This window comes from Cryptomeria japonica, chromosome 7, assembly GCF_030272615.1.
Source record: "Cryptomeria japonica chromosome 7, Sugi_1.0, whole genome shotgun sequence".
Taxonomy (NCBI): domain Eukaryota; kingdom Viridiplantae; phylum Streptophyta; class Pinopsida; order Cupressales; family Cupressaceae; genus Cryptomeria; species Cryptomeria japonica.
In genome coordinates this window covers 796,839,810-796,864,691 of record NC_081411.1, presented here as the reverse complement: position 1 = coordinate 796,864,691, position 24,882 = coordinate 796,839,810, and the positions used below count along the sequence as shown (strand labels likewise).

Here is a 24,882-nt window from a genome sequence, read left to right as displayed (position 1 = left end):
AGTCCTCCTTGCATCAGCCTAACCAGGCGCATTGTGAAGGCATCATTGACGCGCTCATACTGACCAACCGCATAGGCAGGGCTATTCTTTTCCCTTTGAGCTATGTCCTGATAGTGCAACTGTGGATAACAATCATATACCTTCACCTGATTGGGCCCATTCCCGATCTCACCCTTCATGATTAAACCTGGCAATGGCTGGTTTCTAGCGAACATGTAGACTAAATAGGATGTCATAGTAAAGTACTTTTTCGCCTCACGTTCGATCAATTGGGTGTGGATGTTGTCACTTATGATCTGGGCCCAGTCGAACTTGGATTTCCCAACGACGACTTGCTCTGTGAAGTAGAACATCCATTCTTCAAAGTAGTTGGATTCGGGGATTCCCATAATCCTGCTTAGCAATGTGACCATGTCTCCATGCTCGTTGTGAAAGTCGCTTCTAGGGGTCTTTTTCCCAATCCTGACACTTGGAGGTCTTCTCTCCTTGTACCACTCCTCATTTATCAGTGTTCTGCATTTGGCAGGGTTCATATCATACGCCACCTGCGCCTCATCTATTGTTGTTGCTATGGGGTTGTTCGGGAAAGGAATATCAAATGCGTCGCCAATGGCTTCAGGAGTGAAGTCAGCGAGGACCATATTCTCGGGGAGCATCAATCTGGAGTTTGGTTGGTAATGCCAGACAGCCTCTACTACTAGCTCATAGTTTTGCATTGACGAGGGAAATCTTGCTGCTTGGGCGATGCCACTTTCCATCATTCGCCTAGGCCTGCCATAGGCATTAGGGGAGAAAACTCGATCCCTAAAATCTTGAATATCAATATGCCCCAAGTCAGTATCACCTACATTTTCCCATACACTCTAAACTTTTGATTCCCTCAGTCCTCCTCTCTGATATTGATATTTCATCTTTTCGACTTTGCGAGGAATATCTCACTTGGATGCTTGTGACGTCTCGGCTTCACCAGGTTTCTTTGATGATTCTACTGCCGATTTAGGCATTTATCCTGCACAGCCGGACGCGAATTACGAGACGATATAAAGGAAATGAAGCGAGTTAGATAAAGGGATGCACCAACTACAAGGATTAATTTGAAAACCCAATTTTGAAGAATAGCATGATATTTCAGCTAAAAAAGCTTGATTGATTTAGACATGAGCATTTATGAAGCTTTTTCGATTGCAAATTTATTTATTTGGCTGCGGCTCAAAGATTTAGGCGATTTTGACTGCTAAATTTACACTTGGGCATTTAGGATCAATTTTCAAAAATGGATGAGTTTAAGATTCCCTAAGTCTGAAAATGCATTTTCTCGCTGATTCCTAGGAACAGACTCGGATTTTAATTGCTCCTGACGTCTTATAAACGGGAAAAGATGCAGTTTTTAAAATTTAATCAATTCCACACAAACACATCCATCCGATTTGCATATATTGCATACGATTTCAAGAGAAACGAAGCAAACTTACCTGGCAAAAATGAATGGCGTGAATCCGCACAACCTGTCTTGCAAGAATGATTTCCTTTTGATTTTGAAAAATGTCTCTCTTATGCCCTACGTTTTGGAAAAGACAAACTCACAATTTGCAAATTTGGAATGGGAGAATTCTGCAATTTCAAATTTCAACGGTTAACTCCCTATTCCCAATTTGCACCTAAGATTTGGAAAGAAAATGCAATTTAGAAACTTGGACATAGCGATTTTACCTTGGTGATTCTGCCTCCTGCGTGATTTTTGCCTTAGGCATTTGGGTTAATGGCGATTGCACTTCGCGGGGTTTTGCCAAACTTCGGGAGTTTGGAATGCCTTTTGTCCTCTGCGTGAATCTTCAAACTTAGGGGGTGTCGAATGATTGCAATGTTTAGGAATCGCGATTTTCTCCTATACGAATTTTGGCATTTTGTGTGCTCTTGCAAACTTCTAAAAATCGCGACACTTATGCCCTTTTCTGGCAATTTCCGAAGAATTGCGGGGGGGAGGGGGGGGGGGGTGTTCATACAGAGCTTAAAATCGCGATTTTGCCTTTGGCGAACTCCGGCCTTTCAGGGGTTTTTCAAACTTTTAAACTTTCTTGCAACTATCCCCAATAATGCGATTTTCGGCATTTGGGGTCTCAGAAATCGCGATTTTGCATTATCGCGCGATTTTGGGGTTTTCAATTGCTTTTCGAACTTTTATTTCCCTCACTTATCCTCCACAATGCAATTTTACGGGGTTTTCGGAGGTTTTTAAAACTTCGGCATTTTAAGAGCTATTGCAAGTTTTCACCCTTTTCGCACTTTACCCTCCAAATGCGAATTTCAGCGAATGGGAGGAGTTTTCAAACTTTCTAAACTACCCATTTATCTCTCATAAGGCGATTTTCGGCATTTTTCGGGGGTTTTGCCAATTTCGACACTCTAGTGCAGTTTTCAAGTTTCTAAAAAAAATCGCGATTTTCCTTTGTATGGCGAATTTTGGCTATTGGGAGGAGTTTGGAAACTTCGGCACTTTATAGTGTCTTACAAACTTTCATTTTTTTACGCACTTTTTCCTCCAAATGTGAATTTCGGCGTTTGGGAGGAGTTTGGAAACTTCGGCACTTTATAGTGTCTTACAAACTTAGACGTTTTACATACTCTTGAAAACTTTTACTCTATTTCACTTATCATTTGGAATGAGATTTTCAGCATTTCCAGGCATTTTGCAAAGTTCGGAGTTTTTAAAGTATTATGGAAATTCTTTGTAGAACACTGCGATTTTGCCCCAAGTTCGCATCTCGGCATTTCTGGAGGGTTTTGCCAATTTCTAAAACCCTTGCAATTTGCCCTTAACTGGTGAAAATCGGGATTTTTACCCATTTTGCAAACCTTTCAGAAACTCTATATCCTCTGGCGACAATCGGCACTTTGGGTCTTCATGCGACCTTCAGACGCTTTATCTTTTACTTGGGGGATTTTGCCAGTTTCTATCATTCCAAGCCTATCTCAGGCGATTTCACAAGTTTAAACGATCTCTTGAAATTTCAATGCCCGAAGGCTCAACTCACCTTGCGAATTCACAAGCCTCCGCACACGACATCATCATCACACGGACTGACTACGGGCACGCTCAAAAGGACACGAGACACCCCGCGCAGATCTCAACAGGGTGAAGGCGAAAAGACCAAAAAAGAGGAAAGGGGACCCTGTCAACGACAGGGAGCATGTGCAACACACAACACCTCTCTGCACATCCAAAAGACCATTCATAATTAGGTTGGCATCATAGCATTCCTAAATAGGGTTTTTACTACTCAAAACACACGGTTCACCAAAAAGAAGTACGTAGATGTACATGTCATTTAAACAATAAAAGGCAAAGACAACCCAAAAACGCCAAAATCAATCTAATGGAGCTCCATAATTGCCAAATAGAATCAAATACACCCATAAATCATTGTTTAATCACAAGGTGTAGATTCAAAATAATATATGACAAAGATGTCCCATATCGCATTCAATACAATCTTTATTGTTTTCATGATCCAATGTCTTCATGCCATCTCCTAGCAACATCTACAACTAATTTCTCAACTCATCCAAACCCTAACACGTCAAATCCATGGACATATTAAATGGTGTGTTCTCTTGTGCCACCTACATGGATTTCAGTGTTTATGCAATCGTTTTCTAAGTGATTGAGATGCAAATTGTGATGTGTGGACTCTTGTGATCAAAGGATAAGGGGTTTTCTTCACATCATGACAATTTTACTATGTTACCCCGAGTTTCCGGAATGGGGATGGCAAGGGGCAGCGGGAGGAGTTTCCGGAACGGCAAAAAATTTTGCCAATTTTGGGGACAACGAGGGAGCGGCAAAGGGGACAGCTTATAAAATATAGGGAAAATTTTAAATATATAGGGAAATTTTAAATGTTCATATGAAAAATAGATAAAGCATGTATATATACATTATATTCATATGAAAACATGGATAAAGCATGTATATGTACATTATAGAACCTTGACATACCACATTTGTGTTCAGAATTCATCGTCAATACTCAATATGCATTCATAATTCAGAGTTCATTGGCAATACTCAATATGCATTCATAATTCATTGTCAATACTCAATATGCATTCATAATTGAAAATTCATTGTCAATATGCCTGCACTTGTTTGCATGTAGTTCATTGTCTCTTTCTGGTTGGAGGATATTTTGATAGTATTCCATTACTATTATGACCTACAACCGCTTCTTTATGCACTACCATGTTTTAGATGTTTGTGAAACTCATTACCAAGCTGTTATTCATATTTCTGAGTGCTTTTAGCTATGATTCAGACCTGTTTACTTTTCATATCAGTGAAAAGTTGAATATTGCAGACCTGCAACCACTTTTATACGCAATACTGAGTTCTGAGTGTTTGTGAAATTTATTACCAGGCTGCTGCTCATTATTTCTAGGTGCTTTTGGAAGTGATTCAGACATGTTTACCCATCATATTAGTGAAAATTCAGTTTTACAGACATCCCCAACCATATTGGGGATGAGGCGGCATCCCCTTTCAGAATCACTGCCGTCCCCAAGTTTCCAGGACATCTCCTTGATTTTTTGCAATTTTGGGGACGAGAGGGGGGGCGAGGGACATCCCTTGGCCGTCTCCACATCCCAAGGACAAGGACGAGGGATTTAGGCCCAGGGATGCGTCCTCAGGTAACATAGCTATTTTATCATCCTAACGCTCTCTTATGTGAGCTGGGTACCAAAATGACAGATCTACATATACCAATTTGCTATTCATGCATATGGTTGATCACTGAACCAAATTTTGGGGCTACCGACCTCTAAATGTATTCTAGGGAATCAACTACTATATGTCCAAGCTATAAATGAAAGAATGTATTTAGCAAGGATTTTATGTTGTACATCTTTTATGATTGTATGTCTCCATGTTTGTTTGTAGCAATTCAAAAGAATATTGTAATTATATATTTCCTCTTGCCACACTTGCTAGCACGAATGTAATGATGGTTTGATGCATGGTTGACAGTACCTATATATTGCAAATGCCTTTGTAATAACCATTCCTTTCTTCCATATGGGCCATTATAGTTCTAGCTATGGATTAGTAAGGATGTCTATTGCAAAAATGTAATCTTTGGTTTCCATATGACAATGAACCTAGTTTGCCATTGCTTCGCTACATACATTTTATTCTCTTTAATAATCATGACTTCGTTTGCAAATGGACTAGGCACTGATCCATATTGGTGAGGGATCAATAATTCATTTAAATCATCTCCATCTTGGTTACATGTAGGAATAAATTAAGTTTAGATTAAGATATTATGCAAGTGTTAACAATTCAATAATATCAACAAAGAAGCTATTATATGCAATCTAAAACCATGTATGTAATGACAAATAAAAACATCTAAAGGGATTATAATGATGTTAATATCTAGAGTTGCATGTGCAAGGTTTGTTATCGGCTACATAGAGGTTTTATGTAGCTACTTACACTTGATCTAGTGACAAAAATTGAGGTCAAGTGTGCATCTGGGTATAGCTGTTCATTAGTACAATAATGTTATATTTTATTTGATGTATAAAGCTACTTAGATTACCTCACCCTCTGCTATTTAAACTAATCTCAATAGTTAAGAGAGATTGTCCACTCTTATTTTTGATTAAGCAAGCAGGGAAGGGCCCTGATCCCATATACTTAACAGCAAAACAAAACCATTAGAAAGCATCCACTAACACAAAACAGCTAGGGGCACACAACAGACGAACCATCAAACATCCATAATCAAAAACGTACTATTGACATGTCCTTCAAAGTATCAGTGGCCAAACTAAGGCTACTAGAAATATTAGCTAGATGACCAAGCATATAACAGGCAGGTAGGCCATTAAAGATCAGAATATTAAGTCTTACTGAAACCATAACAGCAAATAATTAAACCTATATCTATACCCTCCCAAAAAACTAAACAAAACCAAAACCAACAATCTATTCTTTTGGTCTTTAATGAAACCCCAATTCTTTTCCAAGATATAGAGGTTCTTCTTCCAGTCTTCAACATCAAGAACATAGGAACATAGTCTTTAGGATCCTCCCCTTTCTGAGCACTAGAGGCTGCAATCTTCTTCTGCTGCTTCTTCATTTTACTCTGGCCCGAGACGACCCCCATCACTGCCTTCCTCATGATCCTGTCAGTGATTAAAGTAAGGGACTTTACTGCATGCACCACATAATTTTTGTCAGCTCTGAAGCCCTCCAGTCAAGTTTCAATGTCCTTCAATTTAACCTGCATGTCAACAACTTGAACTTTGAGGTTAGCCAGCATATAATTATTAGCAATAGGGGTATTATCCGAAGCTCAAGTATTCACATCTGTCCCCTGTTCCTCAGTAATTCCCATATCCTGCATCACAAGGTCTTCCTTAGCTTCATCTTCATCCTCCTAAACAATAACGTCTTCCTTAAATTCCTCTATATCCATTTCATAATAGCTATACTCAGACTCCTCACTATTATCATCATTCTTCTAAATAGATTCTTCTTCAAAAGGGGTCTCTATCTCCTCTTCATCCTTAGGTTTTTTTTTTATTTATATATCCTTTTCTTTAAGTCTAGCAGACCTTCGACCCCCTGAGCAATGTCCTATTTGCGAACCTCTTCACTAGTAGAATCCATCTCCAAATCATATTAGGAATTTCACCTTGAGTAAGAAGCCTATTGCTCTTAGGAGTAAGGATGGACACATAACTATACAAGGCAAAAATAAGGCCCTAGTGTAACGGAGGGTTAGCACCTTTAACTTCAATATTAGCACACAAAGATGCGAAGAGGAAGAACAGAATATTGATAAACTCCTTGTATCTGATATGGTTAAGAACTGGAAAATGATACCCATGTATGGTGGTATAGCAACCCTCTAAGGTAGAATAATGCATAACATGGTAGCTTACAAGGGCATAAGGGGGAGGAAGAACCAACCTATCAAACCCATTTTACAAAACAACAACATTCTCACCTTCCTCAAATAATTTGTTCATGAAGAGCTTATGATCCCCAAAGCTTCTCTTGACAGCTCTTAGACCTTCACACTTCAGGCCCATCGCTTTAGCAATTAGCTCTGGGGTAATTGTCAGTTCACCTTTCTTCCAAGAATTGCAAAACTTGGCAATGAGGCTACAAATATACCCCCCCATTGCTTCAAAGAACAAAGCCAAGACAACCTTAGAAAACAAATCCCAAAGCTACTCATTCTATTTCATCTCTTCACACTTTCCAGGCTCCGAGCATTATAGAGGGCCCCCCATTCTAACTTTTCTGTAACAAGTAGTAAAAGCCCTAAAGGCAGCTAATATTGTGCGGAGGAAATTTCCAATTCAGAAAGAAAACCAGAGAGTGGCTTCTGCAATTCTTTTGAAAAGATATAAAATCAATGTATGTCATCGCTGACTCACAAGTGAACTACCTTTACTTAACTTGTCCTTTCCCCAAGGCGTACCTTTGCAATTCTTGCCATCATTACACCGCATGCTTTTCTTTAATGAGTTAAGAGGGAGTCCATCTTGGAAATGAAAGCATTGCATTTCCGAAAGCAATATGGTAGGGTTGTTCATGCCGAAAAGACATCCGAACAAGGCGGATGACCATATCATAAAAAACTTGTTATTATTACCCATATACATTTTAAAGGGGCGGAATTAAATAGGCATTCCATCAAATCGAATATTCCCTCTATCATTAGAAAAAAGTTCTTTCACCTTGGCAGAGCAATGATTAAATTGAATATTTCTCCATTCATTGAAGCTTAGCACCCAGTTAGAGACTTCATACGCAGTCTTATTAGATTCCCTGAAAACATGCATAGCTTTGGATTGAAGAAAGCTCCTAAGAATGATTTTACTTACTTTCCTCAGTAATTTTTCTGATATTCCACGGACTATCAACCTCTCCATTAAGAATATCCACAATTAATTTTGAGTCCCCTTCCAAGACTATTTTCTGATAGTTAAGTTCCTTCAATCTTTTCAAACCCCACCAAGCAGAAAATTATTCCACATTATTGTTGGTACCCAATCCTAAGTTTTTCGCATAACATTCTATGAGTCTTCCTTTATTATCTCTTATGACATCCCCTGCACCAAAAACCCCAGGGTTGCCTTTGGAGCACCCGTCAATATTGCATTTGACCCACCCTTCCATAGGGGGATACCATTTAATCATTTTCCTTAAGAAAATTTTATGAGAATTTATCTTTGTAAGGCCCTGTTCTATCCCCACACTTGTTTCAATCTCATCTCTGAAAAAGATGGCAAAGTTTTTGAGAATCCATATGAAGCAGCATTGATGTTTTCTCTAATTTGCTGTTTTATGATCAAAAACAAGTCAGTAGCAGAGTTGGATTGTCCACTCTTGCTAATAGGACTTCAAAACATCCTAAATTTGTTGATGAAACCTTGTATTACCTTCTTGACAACACCCCCTAGGCCTAAGCATTTAATAGTAGTTCTACGATTATAGAAGAACAATTAGGGGACCTTACTCTAATGTCTAATTCCACATATTATTCCTGCATTTCTCCATATCATTTCCTTTGCTCATTTCACCCTTCTATGGCATTTTAACAAACTTCCAAACTTCCATTGTAATGTCTAGTCACAAACTCCATTCCCACAATGAAACCCTACATCTACAATTCTCACCTCCCATCCCACATTGAACTTCCACATTTCTTCTAGATAGTCTCCACCACTCACCAATCTTTCCAGGCTGCCATTAATCACCAGATTTGACCTTGCGACTACTCCAAATTACCATTGTCCATCTCAAGGACATGACGATTTGCTTGCAATTCCGGTAGTGGAAGATGAGGATGACCATATTACCCTTAATGGTTGAGTTCCAATTCCTTACGATCCTCCCACTCATTCTAGATCATCCATCTTGAAAATTTCATGGGTTTTACCTTATCTTGCATGCCAAAGTCATAATCTCCAATTCTTCATTAGAATCCCACGAGCAACTGAGGAAAAGGCTATCAACCTCCCTACATAATCTAGAATATCATTAATGGTATTTGAATGGATACAATTCGATAGAGGAATGCTTTCAATTCAAGCATCTCCCAATACTCGAGGACCCCTTAAAAACATAGACTATGTACAAAATTTATGGTTGCAGATGCAAAAGTTATGGTTCCATGTGTATGTCCATGTGGGTATGACGCAAGCTTCATTGGCCTATGCAGTTGTAAGCAACACTATTTCTCCATCCGAGATCGCATGGTGGTATGGAAAGACCTATACAACCAATTTTTCAACAAAAGAAAAGCATGAAAAAAAGTTGCAAAGCTTAAACAATAAAAAAGGTTAAAAACCATTCAGTTTTTATCCCATCAAGTTATGACATTTTGTATTGCAATTTGTGTAATATCATATCGCAAATCCAAAAGGAATGATTCAAATGTGCAGATTCAACATCTTTTGAATGTCTCCATGATTATTGAATACATTTCCAGTGATCTTATTGATTTTTTTAATCACATTTGCTGATTTAAGTGTTATTTTGACTCGTTTGTCAATTGGAAGGCAATAAAACCCCATGTAGAGCTTTCACAAAGCATCTTATCAAACAACACATGAAATGTATAGGTTTGTTTATGGGTAACTATTATAGATTCATCTACCTACTTGTTTGCATGCATAGAACCTAGCTTATGTATGGAATCGATAGGTATAGTCCTTATTGCTACCTTCCTTAACGTATAATATAGCAGATTTCATTTGGTGTTCTCCTTTCAATCATAAAACTTGAGATTGTGCTGCCCCTACTAGATAAAGGCACCCATCTTCATTATGCTCATTCAAAACATATAAATTCATTTTTCCTTTTTATAAATGTGTTGTTCTTAGTACTTTTACTTGCATGTCTATATGTATGCAATATCATTAGAAGTTGTCTAAGCAACAGCTTCACAATCTTTACATGGTTGTCCATTTGCTTCATGAAGGTGCAAAAACCTTTTATTGTCAAACTAACACATAAGTGCTTAGTGACAAACAAATAGGAGAATTATATGCAATGGGTGTGGTTTGTTCTAGGGTTTACTTTCAATCCTTATAATTATTCCTTAAAATTCCAGTTCAAGGAATACCCCCCCTGGCCGAGCCGACCCTAAAGCCCAAAAAAACATTACCAACCTTAACAAATTGGTGCATTGTTGCCCCTACCTAATCATAAGTTCCAAGTATTTTATTCTAAGTTTGACACCACGAGCACTAAAGAAAGGACTTGCTTTAACGATTTGGAAACCTACAACTTTTATCACCAACAAACGACACAGATGAAGAAGTCAAATACAATGTGCAATGATTAGTAATGCTACATAGTACTACAACCACAAGATCTTTCTAGATACCTTCAAAAAGAGGCCAAATACTTGTTAAGGAGGTTTCTCCTTATGGAAGATCATCCAACCACTGAGTGATGACTCTTTGAGAAAGGGTTGTGATGATTTTCAAGCTAGATGTTATCACAACTAAATTATTAGCTCATGAGTGGTGGTTAATTTTTTCGGCCTGTAGATAATTTCATGTAACCAATTTTATTTCTCTTTGTTCTTTCTTGTAAAAGGGCATGAGTCTTACATTGTTTGTCCTATGTTTCACAATTTGTGGCATTTTTCACTTTGAATCCACGCATTTCCCTTATGTATTGTGAAAAGTTGTGGTTCGTTAGGTATGTTAGGTATGTTAGACATTTTGTCATTGATGTCAAGTGGTTTTTGTCAAGCCTATGTTTTTCAAGCTAGAGGTTTGCTCAGAGTATTATGGGACTGAGTTTGAAGTGCTTTTCAAGCTATAGTTTATTCATTAAATTTTCTCAATTTTGATTGAGTTGCTTGAGCTGCTTGACGTGCTTGAGGTGTTTGAGCTGCTTGAGGTGCTTGAACTGGTTCAGCTGCTTGGTTGTCAGCTTCACCTAGTTGCTTGGTTACTTGAGCTGGGTGTGTGTGGGGTTCAGCTGGTTGAGTGTTTGCATCAGCTGTATAAGTGCCAAGTGTCACTTGGTCAGCAGCTGAATCAGAAATTCTCATGCCAAGTCAGATTAATTTGACACATCAGCAGCTGGATAATTCAAAGAGTATTGTCTTTTGTCTTTACTCTTTTTCGGGAGTTGTCTTTGTCTGACGCATGCCAGATTTTAGCCGATGTTCTTTTGTATATACTATTTTCCTTTAAAGGCACAACCTTGGTCATTTCGTGAATGTTTTTCTGGTGCATAGTGGAGGATGTTTAAAATTCAAAAGTCGAATATATATGTTGAGTGTGTTAGTTTTTATTAATGCACCGGCAGTGCTCTTTATGCGTTGGAAACATTTGAGAGGTGTTTCCAGTGATATCCGTGGTGGAAATTATTGCGTTTTGTTTTTCTCCTTTGCATCGTGGCTTCAGCACAGCATTGATATAATTGGATATATCGCAATTAAATTTTTTTGTGTATGGTTGAGCGAATTTTTTTTGAAGGAACCCGATATTTCTTATTTATCGGTTGTGTCTTACAGTGGAGCAATAATTTTGGGAGGTCGTGAGGAATTAATGTGAAGAGTTCGTGAGAAATATTGAGGTAATGCAAATGTAGTCTGTGCCAGATGTCGTGCTAGCTGAAAGCAGAATAAAGAGATTTAATTCTGGAAAAACGTTTTTGGTTTACGAATCTGCAGGTTGCGAGTCAGATTTTTTGGTTTGGCGTAAATTATCAAAAGATACGATACTTGAAATATATTGTATGTAGCTCCAAGAAAAAATAGGGTGTGGTGTTGAAAAATCAAAAAGCTTCGATATGCAGTGATGAGTACTGGAAGAGTATAATGGTGTAGACTTCTGTTGGAGCTATTGGGCCTGTCGGTACTTCAAAGTGCTGGATGTTATTAGTTTTCTTATTCTATGCAAGCAAATGATAAAAAATAGAGTGTTAAGGAGCTGTGTCTGAGCTGTGTTGAAAGTTTTTGTATTTATGGGGGAGCTGTGAACTCGTAGTTTTTTGAGTGCTGCTATTTCTATATGTGGTTTGAGCTGTTGGATATAAAAGAATGGTCTGGTTTTGTTCCGTAGCTTTCAATTTCAATAATATTTTGTAATTGAGGTTGCTGCCTCATTCCACTGGAGTTGGTGCTTCAAGTGTTTAGGAAAAAGTGTTCTCTGAGAGTCGGTGCGTTGGTGCCCACATAAGTTATTGGAAGTTTATGATGCTGTAGTTTTTTACCCGAAAGGGTTTTCCACGAGAAAATTTTGTGTTCTTGTTTTTGTGCCTTGTTTGCACTTCTACATCTCTATCTCAAGTTGTTTCATGAGTTTTTAGTAGTTTTAAAAAGTTTCAAATATTGAAGAAGATGACGATTCAATTCATCAAGCTGACAGACTTGACCACCACCACAGTAATTCATCAGCTTGCTTTCTATGCAGCTCTAAATTATCAGAGCACTTTAAAAGCTCTGTGCAGAATACAGAGGTTTCTGTGTTTTCTCCTGTTGTGGGTGAAGAGTTTTGCTCCTCCTCAGTCACTGTTCTGACTGTGAGAAAGAAAAATCTTGTTTTCAGTAGAGGGGGATTCATTGTGAGGAATAAGTATCCGGTAGATTACTGAGAGCTGGGGTGAATCAGTAAACTGAAAAACTGATACAAACTTCCCAATCTCAAATTCAAACTCACAAAGTAAACTTTCACTATCAAGATCAATACTCATAAGAATACTCAAAAACCACCCCCTTCAGTATTTGCTTTGTAATTCTCAAGGTAACCTAGGAGTTCCATCCTTGGGTGATTTAGCAATGTTTTGTCTCTATTGCCCAACTAATACAACGGTCCATTCTAAAGTTCACGTACGACACAAGTATCATGATCCCAAGATAGAACCAATTGTCATACCCAATTCAAAATTTGATTGTGCTACATGAAATTTCTTCATCCTCAACTTATACTAGTCTTTTGTATGTTAAAATCGAAGTTCAAAAGGTCAACTTTAGCCTAGTCATAAGTAGTGTCAAAACTCAAAAATGTCAATTTGCCAAATGTTTGTTGTCTATTCATCAATGTTAATGTAATTTATTAATTTATAATTAATAATTTATTATTGATTACTCTAAATATTATTATTGTTTAAAAATTAAAAATTCCAAAATAGTAAATCAGTTATTTTTTAGAATATTCTTGCTAATAATTATGCACACTTTTGGGGCAAAAAGGAATGAAGGCACACCTTTGGCCCCCTTTGTAAGTTATGAAAAGTGTGTCAAGGCATGATAAGTGTGCCTTATTTTTGGCGCACATCTTATGGACTGTTGAAATATTTAAAAACTACATTTAGATGAAATAAATAGCACCTAACACAAAATTAACATTTCACAAGTCATTTGTGAATTTCAAAAAGTACAGATCAAGGGACCAAAGTGTCCCTATATCAATACTAAATTATTTGAATAATATTAATTAATCACAAATAATTTTTAAAAAACCATCATAATTGATATTTAAGATCAAAAAAGAAAAGCAAAATGAATGTTTATAAAGAAGTTAGCATCTATTATACACAAGTAAATTCATTTTTGTTATTCGTGAGCAAATAGAATGTATTTTTTGATTTTTCAAAGGTCTCAATCATTGATTTTGAGCATAGTAAAAAAAGAAAATTCAACTGTAACAGCAGTTTAAAGATTTTCATAGTTAATGTCCTCTATCTTTCATCATTCATTATGTATATCTAGCAGATATATCCAATTTCCAGATTATGATTTCCTGCAAAGAAGTGTCTCATTTGGTGTTTTTCAAAAGTTTGAGAGATCAAAAACAGTGTTTTCAGCAATGAAATTGTGCAAAGGATTCAACATGCAGTTTCAGTGATCAAGCTAAGGAGGTGGTCATTGTTTAAAAAGAATGAATGAAACGATGTTCAAATTCAAGGTGGGCATTCATTAAATACACAAACTTTCAAAATCTTCAAGATTCACCAAACTTCAACAATGAAAATGTCAAAGTGAAATTTTAGTATTTCATCAGAGAGTTTTAGATTTGAGCCACCAAGGGTCATTGAATCTCAAGAGGGTCTCAAATTTGAGTCAAGCAGGATCATTGAATAATCAAAATTTTACAGTTTGATAAAGGGCTAGTAAAAATTCTTCGGAGCAAAGAAAAACATCGTCAAATCAAAATCATCCAAAAGTCGTTCACAACAAAGGAAAACATCATCAGAACAAATCATCCAAAGCCATTCCACGAGTCTATTGTTAGCTTCCATCATCGTGCAAGACAAAATCTTTGAGAGGATAATTGTAATATTTTAATTGGCAACTGAGCTAGTAGTTGCATTAGAATTAGTGAAACATCTTGTAAATCAAGCAAGCAGTCATTAGTGCAGTTAATTTATTTTAAAAAAATTTATGCAGCTTTGTAAATTACTTAGCAAATTTGCACACTTTCCATTGCAGGTGAACTCAAAAGTGGAACTCATGGCTTGGCACCATGTCCTACATTTAATTTAACCATAGAATTTGTTCTTGTGTGTTAGTTTATTCAACTCCGTATGTACTTATCCTGCTCAGTCTATATTTTTTACTAAACAGCATAAGCATGTAGTCATAGGATTTGTGTTAAGTCAAAAAACACTAAATCCTTAACCTAGTGTTGAAAAAGCACTAATTCCATTTTTTGTCACAATAAAAGGTGCAAAATAAAACACTAACACTTTGTAATAGCTTTAAAAAATAAGAATGGAAGTATATTAATGTCCCCAATGATCAACAGCAAAAGGAGTTTAAGACCAGCAACTCCTTATAAGATTTTAAGAATCAAGAAGGGCAACTTAGAAGAGGAACCTAATAGAAAAAGAAATATCTCAAGACATTCAAAGTAACTTCGTTAGAATTTCTGATGGCCTTTCACAATTATTCTAGGCACACATGTAATAATTAGGAAATTCAGAATTTAGACTATTTTTTACAAAGTTTTTCTGGGCACAGCTATGAAGTTTTTCTAAGCATAACTTTGTGGGATATTATTAGTAGAGGTCTACGTGGCAACATTCATACTATTATTAGAATAACTTTTGTGCTAGTTTTGTTTATCTTTAGATGGTTTTATTTAGGATTTAGGTGGTTACAATATCAAAAATCAGATTCATCTTTTTATATCTTTATTTTAGACTACTGGAATATTCAGGACTATTTTTAGAATAGCTTTTTTGTGATAAAAATCCTAAAATAAAGACCTTGGTTGGTACACCAAGTTTTTGGATTATTTACTACCTTTGGCATCCATTTTTTGTACTCAGAATTCTTTTCCAAGATAATACAATTATTCAGACAGCAAGTTGTCCGATTTCAGTATCGTTTGTTTCAGTTTTTGTTGAAGTTTCCGATTACACAGTTAAGATTAATTTGCCAGAGAAAATCTGCATACCATGCTCTAAGTTGAACCATGCTATCAGAGCAAAGAATATGAAATCTTCCAAGGTTTTTGTGAATGGAATCAGCTGTTTACTCTAAAAGGGAGTTGTTGGAGGGATTAAACAAGTGTGGTGACATAAGGGACCTATGATAGGTTGTTGGATGTGATGCCTAGTATCTTCCAGTAATTGGAAAGTTGATTTTAACATAAGATCAGTAGCTAATCTATTTCGGTGGGTGTGATGCCTAGTATATTCCAATGATTGGAAAGTTGATTTGAACATGAGATCAGTAGCTAATCTATTTCCGTGGATGTGATGCCCATGAGTTGTCAGTAATTGAAGAGATCCGCTCCTGTAAGAAGTTGCAAGGTGGGATGCCATAATTGCTCCAATGACTAGAGCGTTGATTTGCACAATTTGATAGGTAGCTGATCTGATTTAATTTCAGCCGATTTGTTTAGTTTCAACGTTCTCCAACAGCTGCAACTATGACAAGTCTCAGTCTTACAGAGTTTGACCACCTAGTGGGTACTTCAAATTTTTCTCCTTAGAAGTGTAATTTGTAGATATTGCTGTAAGAAATAGATGTTTGGGTCTTAGTAGAGAATCTGTTTACACCTTGAACTAATCCTGCATAGTTGGCTAATCATAACAAGATGGCCACAATCTTGGATTTGGTGAAGGATCATTTGATTGCTCAGATTCCTTAAATGAAATCAGCAAAGGAGTTATAATGCTTTAGCCACTCTTTATCAAAGTGTGAATATTTTTGGTAGATGTTGCTGAAGAAAAAGCTCTGTGCCACGCACATGAGTGAAATAAACGCACTAGTCACCTACGTAATGATGATCATAGAGCTTCGTGATCAGCTCTTGTAACTATTGGGGTTAGGTGGAGGACAAAAAGCTGGTACCCATAGCCTTAAATGGACTCTCTCCATCATGGGAAATATTTGTTCTCTCCACCCTAGGAACCATTTGCTCAGGTTGTTTGTGCTCATCAGATGCTTGTTAATCTTAGAGGATCCGGTTAATACTGAGATGGGGGGTGAATCAGTATTAACAATAATTTCAAACTTAAAACTTAAACTTATAAAACTTCTTCAAATCAAACATAAACCAGTAATAAACTCTTTGCCATTACCAGTAATCACTGATAACCAACTGTTAAACCGGTTTATCAGAACAGCTCATTAAGTGTTCATCAATATGCATAAACTGAAAGTAAAACATAACAGCACATAAAAACATTCACCATATGAACACCATGTTTTTCACGTGGAAACCCAAATTGGGAAAAACCACGGTGGGAATTGGTACCCACAAAAATTGTGCACTCTTTCGAAATGCACCTTGTTAGGAGCCTAGCCCAGTTAGAAGCTTGCAATGATGCCCTGTTAGGAGCAGACCCTGTTAGGAGTCACCTGGTTAAGGGATTTAAATGATGAGCCCTGTTAGGATCGACCCCGCAAGAGGATTTAACACTCAGATGTTAAGGGATTTACAATGTGAGGTCAGTTAGGAGCTACTTGGTTAAGGGATTTTGACTGCTGCAATTGTTAGAGAACAACAATGAATGATCTGGGTACAGCACTTAACTGCTTGCTTCATCAGATCCAATTAAGCTCCAAATCTACTACTCTTTGGCAGATCTCATACTCGATTCGGCTTCACACTTTTCTCAAAACCACCGACACAACAAACATCAACTGTACCGACATAAATAACCTTTTCAACTTAGTTGGTAAGAAAACACTAAGACTTACAATCATAGATCATCACAGATCTTTTGCAACTCATTACAGATCATCATTGATCATCATATGGATCATTACAAACAATTACAAATCAATTACAACCGTTGAATGATCATTGCATCTCGATTTGATACAAAGTCAAACCCTTAGAACACTCCGCTAAGCAATTTGCATATTCCCAAGAAATTCGCTCTCCAAACATGCCAAAACGTCTTTCAAACACTTAGGCAGTTTGTGCCGCGTCATCACCAACATTTGATCTTGATGTAGATCCCCGCCAAACCAAAAATCATTACCGGTTAAGAGAATTCTTTACTGGTCCTTAAACCATTCTTAAACCCTGGCAAAAATATGACAAAAATCAAAAATATGATTTCCGATAACCAAAGCATGATGCGGTTCCAGTCAGATACATATTACAATGATACAAGCTCGCCTTCCAAACCACAACACTTCAATCATCACCAATCGCCAGATCAAATCAAAACATTCCTCGTTTACCGGTTAAGGTCCTAATTCCCAGTTCACTGTCTATAATACTGGTAAGGCATTTCCGGTAGACCAAAAAGACTTAGATGACAAAATACAACATAGTAAACATCAGTTGCCATCAATGACAACACAAATAACTGATCAAAGTCATCCGATCATGCAATCTCAATATCTTCATCACAATGTCATCACAAGAAGTCCTTTACCGGTTCAGTCACCATTCTTCATCTGCATCAATTATGCCAATCATGCCAACAATGCTTCCTGTCTTTGAGAAGCATTGGGATGATTTGATCCAAGAGAAGACTAGACTAGAAACTATTTCAACTAAAGAAGAAGAGGGTCAAGACCTCACCCTTATTGGGAAGATAAACCACATGAAAAGTTTCGAGTGCCGCAAGATAACCCACTATGTATCTCAGTGTCCTAAGAAGAAGAAAGTCAAGCAGCAATAGTAAGAATTTGCAGGGAGTGCAGTAACTTCAACTAAAGTAAATGGGTTAGCATCAAAGCTTGAGACAGTTTTGAAGAACGAGAGTTGTACAGTGATGCCACTTGTTCAAGTACCAGATTACGCTGTGTATCCTGCCAAATGCCTTTAGGTGATGTTATTTAACAAGATGATGCTCCTAATTTGAATGAAGAGTCTTCTTACAGTTTCTTGCATGACAGATATGCAATGTATTGCTGAGGGTTATGTTCAGTAAATTATTTAAGAAAATTAAACCCTAAACTTAGTCAAGTTTTGGCCAAAGGAGTCCGAGATGGCAGCCTATACAGGCTTCTTGCTCACCCAGTCAAGTAGTTGTGGGAAGATGACATAATAAAAGACTTTCCTATATCTGTGCAAACAAATTCTAAAGTCGCTATGGAATCATTGTTTGATTCCATGCGACTAATTGACAAGAGTATTGAAGAGAACCAGTACAAATTTATCAATTGCTGAAGGATTTTCTCAGAAAGACAGAGTCTGACCTAGATGAGACTCTTAATCCAGTAGCCATGAGATTATTTACGGAAGAGGGCATTGATTTTGTTGAGGTTTTTGCTTCAGATGATCAGGTTGTAGACATTTTGAAATCCCCCGTCAAAACGGAAGTTTGCACTAATCAGAAAGAAATTGGGCACAATGGAGAACACCTTCATCACAAAGATGAAGTGTTACAATGTCCAATAGTCACTCAGGAGTTGTTCTGGGTACAAATGAAGCAGTTGGGAAATTAGAATTAGAAAATTCAATATTTAAACATTTTTTGGCATTTTTGTAGATGCAACTATGCAGTTTTCCTGAGCGTAGCATTTACCCTATTAGTAGCACAGTTCTGTGTGGCAACATTCATGCTTCCATTAGTAAATTTTAGGTGCTACTTTTATTTATCTTAAGATGCTTTTATTTGGGGCAGAGACTTTAAATAAATAAAAAATTAAGTGGCTACAATATCTAAACCAAGTATATTTTGTCTTTGTTTTTATCTTTCCCATCTCTAGGCCGCTCGGATATTCCATTACATTTTTTAAACAGCTTTTCTGTGGTTTAAAATCTACAAATAAGACCTTGGTCGGTACATCAAGTTTGTGGGTTATTTATTGCCCTTGGTGTCCATATTTTGTAGTCATAATTTTATTCCAGAATAATACAATTATTCAGACAGTAAATTGTCTGACTTCAGTATTATTATTATTTTTGTACTTTCAACAGATTTTGTTTGCAGGTTAATGTACTCAAGGTTCCAGTTTTGCTTAAAATTTCAGTTAAACAATTTAGGTCAATTCCTTGAGTGCAAAGTCTGAAAACCATGGTCTGAATTTTAACATCAACCACTATCTAGCTAAAGGCTGGATAACTTATATGTCCTTCACTTTGTAAGTGCTTTAAGAAATAAGAATTGAAGTATGTTGATGTCTACAACAATCAACAGAAAAAGGAGTTCAAAACCAGCAACTCCCTGTAAGATTTTAGGAATCAGAAGTGTAAATCCTAGCAGAAGACCTAATTCAAAAGGAAGAATCACATGACTTGCAATGTAATGGACCAGAATCATTTCTGAAACCATCTTACAAATGTGGTTGAGTTTACACATGATTTTGTACGCTATTCACATCCGAATAAAGAAATAATATTATCAAACTATGGTCTACCCTAGGTTCCTAAGCCTCCCAGAAAACAAACTGACATGTTAGCTTGTTAGTATTCTGACTAACTTCGTAAACCTATCTTCTTCTATTCAAAATGAAAAAAAGTCTTAGCCATCTTTCTCCTTTGAGGTTCAGAATCATATACTACAAATTTATCTCAAGCCCTCCCAACACAAACTTTGTATGTACATCCCTTCTCCTTATAGAAAATGAGTTCATATGCTTAGCCGTCAAACTGATTAAATGTCCAATACAAGGGACATGACCAACACATTTTATCAATGTACAACTTAGTTTAATTCAAAAGAACAATGCTAATACTTGCAAGAAAAACAGCATCCACTACAAATGTAGTTAGTTGATATCATCAAATTGCTTGTTTCAGATTTAAAAATAGCATACAAAAGAGATGATGGAGCTAGCTCATGCATACCTTTATTTCTCCACTGTCATCTGCAGCTAACAGATAACATGACTTACTATTCAAAGTAATCTGCACCCAAATTTTCAAAAAAGAAAGGTTCATGAGAAAATGATTGAACTTTAACAAGCTAAAACTTTAAGCAAAACAAGAATCTACATCTGAATTGATTAAAATGCATGATGTTAAATATATAAAGCAATAAAACACATTCCAAGTAAGTCTTTTTGAAAACCAATTTCACAGCCATAGTTGAAAATAACAGTTGACAAAAGCAATCAGGAATCAGAAATGGTTGTTATAAGTCGGGCTGTATACTAGGGCAGAATAAATCACAATAATAAGAGTAGTTAAGGATCAGCAGATAAGATTTTGTAAAGCACTCTTCTAATATAGGATCAGCAGTTAAGATTTTGCAAAGCAATCTTCTAATAAAGGATCAGCAGATAAGAGTACCAACCAAGCACTTCCTTTTGTAGGATTTGTCGACGTATTAATGTCCTCAAGGATATGTTCATTAAACCAAGATCAACATGCGTCAACTTTCAATACTTTGTGAGAGCTATCTCATTAGCTTTCAATTTCATATCAGTATATTTGCATCCTAGCTTCCTAATTCTTCCTCTGACCCTCTTTTCCCTTGTTTGGCTTGTTTTCCGCCTATAGTAGCATAGATGACGATGTTGTCAACTTGGCTATTGTAGGTATGTAGCAGTCCTATCTTAGCTGATATCACTGATTGTGTTCATGACATCACTTGAATTTGAGATTTGACTTTTAGAGTTCTAAAGCATATTTATAGGTTTTACCTTTGTCATCTCTCAATGAAAAATAATGAGCATGCATAATTCACTCTACTCTCATAAATACATCTTCCTCAAGAAGAAGAACAGGATTTAGGGATAAAGGAGCTTGAATTGCATGAGACAGACCAACATAAAGGTCTTCAAGATTTCAGGAATAAGAGTTGTGCCAACAAGGTACACCAAGTATCCCCAATATGCTTGAGAATCTTCTTCTAACCATCTTGAATTCATCTACGGCCATCTCTCACAAAGTACTACAAGCCAAGGGAGAGACTAATGCATCGACAGGTCGAACAAAGGCAAGCATCCCTAACCCTATTCTCCTCTTAATGATTTCATTTATAGGATGAACATTTCGTTTCTTGATGTAATTGTAGACACCTAGAATTGTCTCATGATTAAAAAAATACTTATTATTTATTTAATTATTTTATCCCAATGTCTTCTATTAATTAAATAAAATATTTATTAATTTAATTAATTCATTAGCCTTTTCTACCATTAATTAAATAAATAGTTTTATTTATTTAACTAATTCACTAAGCCTCTTCTTTCTATTTGAAATAAATATTTATTATTTATTTAATCCCATTCCCTCTTTCCCAAAATAAATAAATATTTTACTTATTAAATTTATGTGCCCCTTCTTCTATTGATTATATAAAATACTTTTATTTATTTAACTAATTCAATTAAATTTTTCTTCTTATCCACAGACAACACATTTCCCTAAATACCTACTCTTCAATCTTAGCCCTCCATTTTAATTTAACCTCTTAATCCTATTCATCCTTATCTTTTACCTTTCCACCTTTTAATTGTCTCCCTTCATCTTTACTTGCCCTTCAATCCTATTGAATCTCTTTCACCTATGTGATCCTAACCCTTCATTTCATCATTTAACCTCTTACTATCAGCCCTCCGTTTTTAGGATGCTCTCTATAAAAGAGGCTTCCTCCTCTCATTTTCCATATAGCATACTTGGAGCATACATCATCATATCATCTTTGCATCATAGCTTTACAAAATCACACCCACATCTATTCTTCCTTGAGCTCTTGTGCAAGTGCAACACAAATTCGAGAGCAACAACATCAAATACAAGATCATGGAGGATAGGAGAACAATGTAGACAAGCCTACTTTGTATGTGAATGGTATAATCTTTGTTATTTCATGGTTATTTGCATGCATTGTGGATCTCTACTGATGTTTTGTTGAATTTCATTGTAGATTTAGGGTTTTGTGGTTGGAACTAGGGTTTGCAATAAGGATTCAAATTCGACATGTACATTTTGGTAGGCTCGTTGGGACTTGGAACTCTATTGGATCTGCAAATTTTCCTAGCCTTACATTGTTATTTTGTGCAAAAATTTGGAGACTAACATTTTGTTAAATTCATCATCCTTTCTTAATTTACATCTTGTGACCATGGGTGTGCTCACTAATTTGCAAACCTCCAATCTAAGCTTTTTCAACATCTCCTTGATATACCTAGTTTGTGAAATACATATGCCTTTGTTAGATTGAAAATTTTATAAATAAAGAAATAATGACAATTCACCAAGCATGGACATCTCAAACTGCTGCATATCCTATGCAAACTCTTCGCATATATTATCACTACTACCTCCAAAAAAGATGTCATCAACATAGACTACAACAATCAACTGATTTTCACTTTGAGCCTTGATGTATAGAATTAGATTACCATCAGCAATTCCTCTTGGATACCAAGTGCTACGAGCTTCCTTTAGCCCATAAAGTGCTTTCTTCCACTTGAACAATAGTCCTGATTTTCCGATAATAGAAACCTTTATGGCTGTTCAACATAAACTTCTTCCTCTAAGTTGCCATTTAGAAAAGTGGACTTGACATCCACTTGATAGACTTTAAAATTCTTGAAACAAGCAAATGTCAAACACATTATAATGGCTTCTAATCTTGCAATAGGAGCAAAGGTTTATTAAAAATGAATACCTTAAACTTGAGCATAATCTTTACAAACTAACCTTGCTATGTTTCTTATCACTTGAGCTTCTTCATTCAACTTGTTCTTAAATACCCACTTCAAACCAATCACATTCTTGTCCTTTGGTCTTGGAACAAGTTCCCATGTCTTATTATTTTCAATCTGATTCAGCTCTTCTTCAGTAGCATCAATATAGTGCTTGTCTACCCTTGCCTCTACAAAGTCCTTAGGCCCTATTTTTAGATAGGAAAGAGAGACTTGCATGTTCATATTTCATTACTAGTATTCTTCGGGTATGTATGTCAGCATCTAAATCACCAAGAATTAGATATTTAAAATGATTCTTCTGGACAAATAATGATGGTGTCTTTGATGCCACCTTTGTATCTTTTCATTCTACTTATTTTTCTTCTTCTCCTTTCGTACAATCTAATTCCTCTATGTGATAATCATCTTGTGATTTCTCCTTTTGGTGCCTTGCTTCATCCACTTTTACATTGCCACTCTCTATGATCCTTTGCAATCTTTTGCTCTAGCATATATAACCTTTGCTTCTAGAAGAATAGCCAAGTAAAATACCTTCATCAAATCTGGAATCAAATTTGCCCAAATCCTCATCATCTCTTCTTATGTAGCACTTACTTCCAAACACTTTAAAGTCTTTGACTATTGCAGGTCTGCCCTTCCACAGTTCATAAGATGTTTTGTTCTTATTCACTCTAATTTGCCCTTTGTTCAGAATGTAAACAGATGTATGAGCAACTTACCTCCAAAATATGTTCGATAATTTGGATTCATTCAGCATTGTTCTTGCCATCTCTTGTACAGTTGGGTTCTTCCTTTCTACAACTTCATCATACTGAGGAGTCCTTGCAGTTGAGTAATGTCTCTTAATTCCATGATGCTCACAAAAATCTTCAAATTCATTTGATGTAAACTCAACTCCTCAAGACAATCTCAAACACTTAATCTTTAACCCAGTTTCATTCTCAACCAATGTTTTAAACAATTTAAATTTCTCAAATCCCTCAATTTTTTCTTTCAAGAAGGTAACTCATGTCATTCCAAAATAATCATCAATAAGCAATATAAAGTACTAATGTTCCACGGAGTTTCCTAACGGGGGGATAAGGGGACGTGGCGGACAGGTTTAGGGGATGGGGGGCCTATTGATGTGTTTTTAGACACCTCCAACACAAAATAAAATACCATGGTACCTTATCCTCTCTTGAACAAAATCTTCCCAAATGTTAAACTGTGTGATCAATTGGAAGACTCCAAGGTTGCAAAATGTCAAGTCTTGTAATGTCCCCACTTTAGCAGTTGACCAAGTGTATGTGCATTAGCCTAGCTCTACATGGTCCCGAGGGCTAACGAAGGGTTTAAGGGGATCCTGGAGCGTTTTGGCCTAGTCATTTCCAGTTTGGGCCAAAACGGAGTTGATTTACTTAGTTTCAGGCATACTTACTATTTTTAGTAAGTCAGCAGCACACAACGGAGGCTAGTTTTGGTGATTGGATTCGATACTCCTCAGCGAGAGCTTTCCGACGAGCTATCACTCGCGCTATTCGAAGTTCAATTGCTAATATATTTTAATGTCTGAAGTGTTATTAAAGTAACATTTAATTTAATTGTAAAATATTAAAGTGTTACTTTAATATTTATTTTATGGGGATGTGTGCAAATCAAAGGGGCACCCAAGGGAGACATAAGTGAATATTTTAATATGTTTTATATTGCACATCTTTTATCCCACATTGCTCAGGTGAGTTGGGTCGACCTTTGGAGAAAGAATAAAAGGAAGCTTTTGTGGCTTCATTCAGCATGTTGAATATGAGAAGAAATTGATGTGTGAGTTGCAGAT

The 24,882-nt window shown here is 36.4% G+C and overlaps 1 protein-coding gene across 1 annotated transcript in view; it reads right to left on the bottom strand.

Moving 5' to 3' along the window:
* Positions 1 to 24,882, bottom strand: part of LOC131057189 (uncharacterized) — a 298,476-nt gene that overhangs the window by 148,922 nt on the left and 124,672 nt on the right. The window contains exon 6 of the mRNA XM_057991379.2: positions 20,254 to 20,313. Coding sequence (XP_057847362.1) covers positions 20,254 to 20,313 — 60 coding nt within the window. The remainder of the gene's footprint in view (positions 1 to 20,253; positions 20,314 to 24,882) is intronic.